This window comes from Vitis riparia, chromosome 13 (genome assembly GCF_004353265.1).
Source record: "Vitis riparia cultivar Riparia Gloire de Montpellier isolate 1030 chromosome 13, EGFV_Vit.rip_1.0, whole genome shotgun sequence".
Classification (NCBI taxonomy): Eukaryota; Viridiplantae; Streptophyta; class Magnoliopsida; order Vitales; family Vitaceae; genus Vitis; species Vitis riparia.
Genome location: NC_048443.1, coordinates 24,349,815 through 24,360,530, shown reverse-complemented (window position 1 = coordinate 24,360,530; position 10,716 = coordinate 24,349,815). Strand labels below are relative to the sequence as shown.

The 10,716-nt window shown below is 31.8% G+C and overlaps 1 protein-coding gene across 1 annotated transcript; it reads left to right on the top strand.

Annotated features, from left to right (window-relative positions):
* The first annotated feature begins 5,870 nt into the window (after positions 1-5,870).
* On the top strand, positions 5,871-7,729 carry LOC117928987 (LOB domain-containing protein 1-like). The gene is made up of 2 exons (XM_034849159.1): positions 5,871-6,220; positions 6,866-7,729. The coding sequence occupies exons 1-2, from the start codon at positions 5,957-5,959 to the stop codon at positions 7,190-7,192; spliced, it is 591 nt and encodes a 196-aa protein (XP_034705050.1). The 5' UTR covers positions 5,871-5,956; the 3' UTR covers positions 7,193-7,729.
* The last annotated feature ends 2,987 nt before the right edge of the window (positions 7,730-10,716 follow it).

Here is a 10,716-nt window from a genome sequence, read left to right as displayed (position 1 = left end):
TCTAGACTTTGTTAAGAGTCAAGACCAACACTAGCATTAATCTGTTATTAGTGGCTTAAATTCATCACTTTAAGACAAGCTTTTTCTTTATTAAAATATTTGTGTCCCCACCATGCTTTACAAAAATGACCTGCCTTTTAACCCATCCCATCCTTTTCTTTTTCCTTCTTACTCCCTCTTGTTTTGTTTGAATTTGAGATAGGGTGGCTTCCCAGTGCATTGATATTTCCACACAAACTGAGGTTAAATGGGTACTAGGGAAATATACAAGAGGCTAAATCATTTTCCTCTTTATATTTATCAAAAAACCAAAAATTATAGTCTAATTCTGTATCCCCATGACAAGTAATCAATAAGTTTTTTTCCTTCTTATTACTTTTGCAAGTAAGATACATTTATAGTTTGTGCATTGATGTAGACACTTTATTTGGGTATTATATATATGGAGTGCCCTTAATTAGGAGTCACCACCTATATGACTCCTTTTGAGAATAAAGAGAAAGGAGGGTATCTTAGTATGAAACCAATAACAGAATATCTTGACCCTTGAGTTGGGGTTAGGAGTAGTGGAGTCCAACCTCACCTTGTTTTACATGTTCCAAACAGTTCCAAGCATTCACATCTACTTTGCATGCACTCTGCAAAAAAAGGGAATATATGCATATGATGGGGGGTACCCTTATTATCTTTGACCAATCTCATTTAACCACCGCAGCATTTTGGTTTGGATTTGTTTAGTTTTCATGCATCCGCACTCATGTATGAATAAATCCATTTGGGTTGTACTGGGTCTCTTCCTTTAGAATATCTAAATATCCCTAATCACTGTAGACTTCTACTAGAGACTGATGGTTTAACACCCTTGCTCTCTTACAACTTCTGGTCTCATTGTGCTCCTCTTGTTCTAGGCTCAAATGTGTCTGAGAAGTTGAGGGCCATGGCCTTTGCAGGATGGAAACTTAGAATTTAGTTAGGGTTGGTTTGTGGGGTGGAATGATTTTGTCAAGCTAAGAGAAGGCGAGAGACTTTGAAGCTAATTGTGTGATTAGGACAGGTTGATTAGTTGGAGGGTTTAGACCCACAAATTTTCAGGACAAAAATGATTGTGATTACAGAAAATTGTCATGTTGGGGAACAATTTCTCAAATTTATGCAAATGTTTCAAAAACAACAGCTCATTTCTACGCGGGTGTCGGGGTGTCCCCACACTCGTTATAGATATATCATATATGCCGGAGCTACCTCTTAACGCGTAAGTCCTCCAACCTATGTCATATGCGCATAGAATTTGTTTTGGAGGCATCTTTCCCTAATAAGAAATAGCACTTCGGCTCACTCAATGACGGGTGGACTTTTCGTTTTTTGTTAATGAAAATGGTGGCCAGCTTGGCCGAAGCCCAATCTACTACCCCATTTTTCTACTCTCTCCTTTTGTTATAGTGCTCTTGTGAATCCACCCACGTACAAACAATGGAAATGGAGACGTCCGTGTCACCCTGAATTTGTATGGATTTAGGTGCCCATTCCATGCAGTCCAGTTAATTAAACTTTGTTTGCTAATGCCTAAATGCATGTCATGGGTTTCAATCATGTCACTCTCTTTATGTCTTGTACATGAATAATTTTTTTTTGGGATAATATATAGAATTTCATTATGGTTGCTGCTGCCTGCTATTCAGTTGAGCCTTCAGTAGAATTCTTTTGCTTTTTGCTCATTTTTCTGGGCTCATAAAGGGGTGGGTCCTCCACCTCAATTGATGCCTTGGTTTTAGATCAACTGAATACTGCCAATTCTCAACCTCAATAAGATTGCTTAATGTAGTTGCTTTCTTTTATTCTTCTAAAATGCTGCTTCCCTAATTTTGATGCAAGGAAAAATACTCCTAGGGAGTAGGAGGTCTTCCTTTTGCTCCTCACATTCCATGTTCCAAACTTTGCATTGTCTGCTTTCCTACTTTTTAAACCCTTTTCTCTCTCCATAAACTTAGTACTTATTATTTAATTAATAATTTAAGTTGTTTACTTAAAACTTATTACTTGATTTTTGTTTTAATTATTATAGTTTTTCGGTATAGCTAACTTAATTTTTTAAAAATTATTTAACATACCCATACCCATACCCTCGTTAATTTTAATTAATGTTTCCATGCCTTAATTTTAAGCATCATATTTGTTTATTTATATTATGTAAAAATAACTATAAAATATTTATTATAAAAAATGAGTTATAGATGTGAAGCTATGGACATAAAGGAAACTCTTAGATGTGGGCAATTTGATAAAAGAGATTTATGATTTCGAATAAGGTAATTATTTTGATTTAATATTTAGAATTAAAGTTGTGATATAAATTATTTTATCTTATATGTTTAATTCGTGTTTAATGATGTAAAGAGTTTATTTTTCATTTAGACCCACTAAGGTTTGATGTAAATACACTTGATTATCATGAATTTCAAATTTCGTTTATTAATACCCTTATAAATTTATTTTGCTTATCAAATTTATATTTTTAGAGAGATTTTAAGTAAAAATATTTTAGATAAAAGTATTAACAATTCGTGTATTTGCATTAAAATCTACTGTGCTTTAGTGTATTTACATTAAACCTACGGGGTCTCAATGAAATTAATTCGTGATATTAATTAAGTTATTAAATCATATCGTTATATTGATTTAAAGCGGGTAAAAAAATAGTGTCAAGTCATGTATATAAAATTGTGATTTTAAAATAATTGTTTTATTTATTTTGAGACTTCCATTTTAAATTTTTTGTTTGATAATCCATAAGAATATGCCCCAAGTTGACGGGGACTTAGCATAGATTGGAAATTTCCATACGGGTGAATCAAAGCCCCAAGTTGACGGGGATTGAGTGTTGGTTGGAAATTCCAGACTCGACCTTGTAGGACTTGACTTAAATGAGATCATGTGGCATTTTGACGGGAGGGTTTATGATCTTTTAACTTATTCTATCCACCAAGTCCAAGTACAATGTTATGATTTTTTTTTTTTTTTTTGAATTTATTTGGGTTAATTTTAGCGAGACTCTCCCAGAATTGGTGGGGAAATACGTTTCAAATTTTATCAATTTCCCCATAAATTTATTTTATATATAAAATTTATTTTTTAAAAGAGATTTGTGTGAAATAATTTTCTCAAATTATATATAAAATACATAAATATTAATTGATGAATTTTAAGATTGATGATGACTTAGTATATTTACATTAAACCTTATAAGACATGAATAGAATTAACTTATTTTTATTATAATTAAAAGTTGGCAATCAATTAAAATTGATCACATCTCTTTTTTTTTTTTTTTTTAGTTTTATTTTTTAAAACTTTGGAGATGGTTTAGGTCATGTTAGGTAATTGTTTTTGAAAACAATTTTAAAAAATTGCTCTATGATGTTTTGTATAACAAAAACCAATTTGAAAAATTGAAATGTTTTTAATCTATTTTTAATATTTTTTAAAATAATTTTTATATTCAATATTTTATTTTTAATCAGTATAATTATTTTCTAAAATAATTCTCATAAAACAAGTGAAAACAATAAAAAAATAATTAAAATATTTTTTAAAAATACTTTATTTTCTATTTTAAAAAAAACAATTTCTAATTACCAAACTTGTATATTTTTTTTTAATCTTTTATTTATTTTCTAATCATCATTTTATTTATTAAAAAATTCAACCGTAGGCATGTACCACAATGTTTCCTATTCTATAAACACTGTTTTAAGTTTTTTAAGGTAATATATATAAAGAAGAGAGAAGGGAGAGCAAAAACTTGGGAGATATTTCAGATCTAAAATTCTAGGTGCTTTGAGGATCAAGCCTTCTTAAATAGCAAAAAAGATGAGATAAAACACTGTTTGCCTTTTGACTAACTGTTATGAATAGTAATCTTTGTGCATGAATAGTGAATAGTGAATAGTGAATATATATATATATATATATATATATATTGGTTGTTAAATGTATTTTTTTAATATAAAATTATTTTTAAAAATAATTATTGAATTGGCTTCTTATTTTTTATTTTAAAAATGAAAATAATATTTTTTTTTTTATAAAACATAAAAAATTAAAAAATTCACCTTAAAAGTATACTAATTTTTGTATAATATTATTTTTTATAAGAGTTTATATTTATTAATATTCTTTATTTTAACAAATGTGGTCACAACTCATTCTTTATTTATTAAAAGTATACATCATTCAAATTAACGGTCACAACTCACAAATGTGGGTTTTGGCCTTCCACTCCTATTTTCGCGGTTGTACCGACAGTTTCTAGGAAACAATCGTCTTCAACCTTTATTTATTTACTTATTTTTCTTAAAAAATATTTCCTCATGTCTAATTTTGTCTACTTCCCCTAGTCACTGTAGTTGACTCCAGGCCAATGGAAAAATTGACATGGATATTAAGGTCTGGTATCTTAAGATTTTTCATGAGATTAATTAGTATGAACTCTGCTCAAATTTCAAATTCATTTGAGATCGGTGAAGGTGTATGGAAAATGGCTGGACGTCTAGAAGGGATTCGGTTGAGCGGTAACGGAAAGAGAAGACTTGATGAACCCGTCCAGTGGGAGATGGACTTGGGCAGGCAAAGAGGGAAGAAGAATGAGGAGGAAAAAATCCAATAAAAAAAAAAAAAAAAAAAAAAAATGGTCCGACGACTTTCCCCACAATCCATGTTAAATGAGCATAATTTTCCAAGACGAAGAAAATTAGGGTATTTAGGAGTAGAAATTCATGCGATCATCCTTTCAGAAAAAAAAAGTCACAATCTGTTGCGACTTTACAAAATTTTATGGTTCTAGATTTTCATTTTCATATTTCCCACGAGCCCCACGGCCCCCACCAGTTTCTCACCCAACTCTCACCCCCCACCTCCACCTCGTTGTCTCATTTTGTGGCAGCATTCGCCACGTCATATTCCCCCGCCAATAGTCGGCAACCATATATAATATATATGTATAATGTTGTTTCGGATTGGCCAGATGGCTATGGTTTTTGCTGCATCGTTGAATATTCCCTCTCGTGATTTTGACTTAATTGCGGGCATCTTAGGATTTTTAATCAACTTTTCTTTTATTTAAATAAATAAATAATGCCAGCTAAAAAGCTATTTGCTGTCTTTCTAAACATATATTCCACCCCTCAAGCCTTTTGGAAATATAAATCTTTTAGTCTTTCTCTTTAATTTAATTTAATTAATTAAATTAAGTGATGGAAAAGAAGGTGAGCGTTTGCATGATAACGGTTTTCAATAATAATTTCATATTTTTTAAAATAAAAAATTAAAAATATGTTTGATAATTATAAATCTGTTTTATATTTTTTATTTTTATAAATAAAAAATAAAATATTTTTAGATAATATTTTTTTTTATTTTTTTAAAGAAATATTTAAAAAAATACATATATAAATATATATAATGATTAAAAATAAAATTTTATAATTTTTTAATATACTTTTATTTTATAAAATATTAGATAATAATTTTAAAAATTATTTTTCAAAATTGGGTACCAAGGCCTATAAGAATGTTTCTTTTTTTTTACTAGCATGAGAGATAAGTACGGACTTAAATATGATATTAGGTCAATCTTTTTTTTTTTTTTTTTAATTTTATTTCTTATTTTAAGAAATAATATACAAAATAATTTAAAATAAAATAAAAGAAAAGTTACAGCAAGTATTAAATATTTAAAAATAATAATGTCATCATAAAGTGTGATATGACGCTGTGTGACGTCACTCTCTCATCCGTCTTCCCGGGCTTTTCTTCCTATTTATGTTGGACATGTTCTCCGCTTTTGCTTTGAGCTAACTCAACCAGAGAGTTCCTCCGCCGTCGCCACCACAGCCTACCGCCTACCGCCTACCGCCTACCGCCACCTCCATCACTTCTACCACTTCCTCCTCTTCTAGAAATGGAAAGCGCTGAGAACAACAAAGCACCGGGGGCTACTGTTTCACCTCCTCTTCCGTTTTCTCCAACTTCTTCTTCTAATTCAGGTCTCCCCCGGTCTCCTCCTGCCCTTGTCGTTCTCAGCCCTTGTGCTGCCTGCAAAATACTCCGCCGGCGATGCGCCGATAAATGTGTTTTGGCTCCATACTTTCCTCCCACCGAGCCCCTCAAATTCACCATTGCCCACAGAGTCTTCGGAGCTAGCAACATTATCAAGCTCTTGCAGGTATATTTACATCTCTCTTATCTCTCTCTCTCTCTATCTATCTATATATGCATATCTCACACATGTGGAGCTTCATTTTGGGTTCCATTAGATCTGTTTTGGTTGTGTTCAATTCATTCCTAGATCGAGGGAGGTCTGTATCTTCAAGAATAAATTTTCTAAAATATAGTAAAGGATTAATTCTTTTTTTAAAAAATTGAATGGTTTGAAAAGGAGAATTTGCCCATACAAATATAAAGTTAGCACCACTTTCTTCACAATGGGCTTCTTTTTTATCACCTGTGAGAAAAAGAGGGCGTGCGTCCTTTATTCAAGACATTTTTCAACGTGAGTTTGGTATACTCTCTAGCAGCCATGGAAAAGCTTAAGTTGTATCTTTTGACTATACACAACTATCGCCATAAATGTGTATACAAGTGGCAGCAGTTGTTCTAGCTATTGTAGCTCAGTTTGAAAGGTCTGCCTCCTTCTGTTTGGCCAAGAAAATTTTCCACAAGTCCTAATCAAAAGTGTGTTCATTGAACAGCATTCCCTTACTTTTTAACAAACATGCACTTTTTTTTTTTATATGACATAGTGGATTCCGCGCAATCTTTTCAATTATTTATGCTAAGTGACAAGAAAAAAAATTGTTTCATGTTTCAGGATCTCCCGGAATCCCAGAGAGCGGATGCTGTGAGCAGCATGGTGTATGAAGCAAATGCGAGAATTCGGGACCCCGTGTATGGATGTGCTGGCGCAATTTGTCACCTTCAGAAACAAGTGAGTGAGCTGCAGGCACAATTGGCTAAGGCCCAAGCGGATGTCATCAACATGCAATGCCAGCAAGACAACTTAGTGGCCATACTTTGCATGGACTTTCAGCAGCAGCAGCAGCAGCAGCCACAATATCAGCAACAACAACCATTTGAGTTCAATGGGAGCTTCTTCCTTGAGGATGGCAATCTTGTCATGGAGCCTCTGTGGACATGATCATAAAAAGTGATCCTGAGAGAAAGTTCAGAGTATGACTCCAAAGTGGGGATAATGAGATGATGTAGAATATACTTAAAAACAAATTAGAATAAGAAAAAGATGGGACAACATGTTGTTTCATTAGTCATATTGATGGGGAAAGGTGGTTGAAAAAAAAGGGAAATGGGTTAATGTGCCTTACCTGCATTCTTCCTACCTATAATCTTCCCCAAAGACCATCTCATTAGGAAAAGAAATTAAAGAGCAAGATCAGCAGAAAAATAAACTCGATGGGATTTGAAAAAGAAAAAGACAAGAGAGTAGAAATGGAGCTGTCTTTATTATTAAGTACTTCTGCCTTAAATGAAAATGCAACTTTTTGGTGAACTAATTTCATCTTGTAACCAGAAAAATGTAATTTTCATGGGTTCCTTGACCAAACTGTAGATGTGTTGAGGTTTCCCTTTGATTTTTATTATCATGGAGACAAAGTTGCAACTTATGGTTTGAGTAATTATACTACTTTTTTGAGGAATAGACTGATGATCTTTTGTAGTGGATGCATGCCTAATCACTTGATCCATTCAAAGATGTGATAAAAGGCAATTTAGTGGAAGCCGGTAGTACTAGTACTACTACTATATCGACATATTCCATGACCATACAAACAAGGTGTACGTGCTAATTAATTCAAATGAATGATCATCATGCATGAGTCGCAAATGGAATGATTCCAAATTCTCTTTCAAGAATACTACATGAGTTTTCTTTTATGGGAAAGTGCTAAGTCATTAAATTTGAGTTCCAGGGCTTCCTAAGAAATAAACTTTTTCTATTGATTTTCCTTTACTTCCCTACTTATCCATTGAGAAATTAAACAGATTGCCTTTCAAAAGGGTACTTCCCAAATTCAGAAATATTGAAGTTTGGCAAAATGTTTTGACCAAAATGTAAGTACAAGCCCAAGGACCGTCTGAAAAACTCAAGTAATTAATAGCAATTGGGTCAATGGCCATTGCTCCAGCAATCTATTTGGAGGTGAAAAAAAAAAAAGAAAAAAAAAACCTTGTTTGCTAATTAATAGCAACTGGGTCAATGGCTCTTCCTAAAAATGAAAATAGGAAATATGAGGTTTGTTTTGGTAAATGTTTTTCAAAACAGTTTTTGCAAATCTATGATGTATTATAAAAGGAAAGTCTGTTTTTAATAATTTTAAAAATAATTTTATGTCTAATATTTATTTTTAATAATTCTAAATTATTGTATAATTATTTTTAAAAATGATTATTAGAAAACAAGTGAAAACAATGAAAAATTATTAATAAATATTTTTTAAAAACACCTTATTTTTTATTCTTAAGAACGAAAAATAGAAAAACAGTTTTTAATTATCAAATATGTTTTTTAATTTTTTATTCTGAAGAATAGAAAACCGTTGTAAAAAATAATTATCAAATAGGTTTATAGCGTTTTCAAAAACATCTTTTAATTATTTTAAGATATTTTTCTTTATTTTTTTAAGTATTATTTTAAAAAATAATTATATAGATATGAATCACGATTAAAAATAAAATAATACATATAAAAATTATTTTTTAAAACATATTTAAAAACATAAAAAAACATATTAAAAACATTTCAATCGACAAACACTTCTAACGGTTTTCAAAATGCTTTTATTTTTTGGGTGTTCATCATATAGGACAACTGCCCTAGCAGCCGCAGGCCCTTAACAGACAACCCCTTAGGACAGTGACATGGTAGACATAGAGAGTGCCTTTTGAAGTAGCTCACAAGTCCTCCGGCGGACCCCTTTGGACATAGTGGTGGGGGCTTCACACTCTGAAACCACAAAAATAAAAAATAAAAATAAAAATAGTAAAGAAGATAGAGAGCTCACAGAAAGAGTGAGAAATGGCTATAGTCAACGCATCTATGATGAGAATGGACCGCCAATACAGTCGACACCCAAACTAGTCCTACATGAAACGCAAATTTAACGCGTTTTCTCTGCCAACGATGCATTGTATCACGTGCACTCCGCGTGCCTCCCTATATTCATATCCTCACATTATATCACCAACCTCAGTGTCGGCAAATCATTGGTCCAATGTTATTTTATTGTATTTCTACCATGGACACAGAATATATCTTTTGACAAACTTGCCTCCCATCTAATCCCACATTATAAAAATTCGAAAGTCAAATGCCAAATTGTGACCCATATCAATCATTTTGTCACTATTGTGATAAAGCTTTCTTTGCATAGAATCTTATATTGTTCTTTAATATGAGAAGACAAGGTAAAGCTTGTAGGGAGATACCCAGACAAATGCAAATAGTTCTTCTCACATTTACAAATATGTAAATTGTGGAGAGATGATTAGCTCCAATGTACGACCTCCCACCAAATCTAGTTATGATACCATTTTTGTAAAAGTTTGGACTTCTAGGATTTTGATTCAATATGTGCTATAAGAGTAATGGGTATAAAACACATTTATGAGAGTAATGAGTGTGAAACCAAAATATAATGATTCTTAGTGTGTCCTACATATCATGTTTATTTGTAGCATATTGTCATTACTTTTCGGTTTGTTCCTTTCCTTTTCAAAGCCCCAAGAACAAGTAATATTTGAAAGGAAAATGTACTTTATTAATTCCAAAAAGTTGGAGATAAGTAGCATGAAAAAGAGAAATTTAAAGATTTTAATTTATTTTCTAATGCTATATTTTACTTTGTTACGATGATTTTAACTCGGGATATTCCATGGGATAATCCATTAGCATGAATTATGATATTACATCATTTCTGCGTTTACGATTCAATTTAAAAAAAAAAAAATGAAGATTCAAACAAAAGATAGTGATAAATATGTACGATTGATTCAAAATTTGAGTCAAAGATTAGATTATATTAGATTAGATTAGATGTGGAATATGTAGCAGGTAGCCTTGGAAGTCTTTTGATACTTTATATGATGAAGATTTTTCTTAAGCGAAATAATTAGGACACCATTCTTTACATATTGCTTGTCAATTAACTACTATAACTAGCTCTGTAGCTAATCACATCTCAATTTGATAGGGAGACATGGCCATGTGATGTGGTTCACACAATTCCACGATTGCTTTCCATTGTTGTTATTTTTCATGAGATGAAATGATTAAAATTGAAGAACCTAATCCATTAACGGAAAGATGATAAAAACTCTGACCAACTCTATTTAAAACGTGCAAGCATAGATTGTCTCATTTGCCTTTCCAAATTAGAGTGACAAGAACCAAAATGTTTGATTCGACTGGATAATGGAGGTTGCTAATTATTCTTTTATATCTCAAAGAGTCAAGCATTTTGATGATTAATACGGGGAATATATGTATGACAAAGACAATCGACCATGATGTTTTCGCATACAAAGAATTTATACTTATTCCCTACGTGTACAATGTAGCTTCCTACCAATGACAACAAATAAATGTAAGATATAGAGGTATTGTTGCATTAGCACTCATACGCCTGCATGGCATCTTGGAAGCTC

Excerpts from the sequence above, each read along its gene's own strand:
- LOC117928987 (XM_034849159.1), top strand. The coding sequence starts at position 5,957 with ATGGAAAGCGCTGAGAACAACAAAGCACCGGGGGCTACTGTTTCACCT. Across the intron at positions 6,221-6,865 it reads ACATTATCAAGCTCTTGCAG|GATCTCCCGGAATCCCAGAG; the intron begins GTATATTTACAT and ends TTCATGTTTCAG.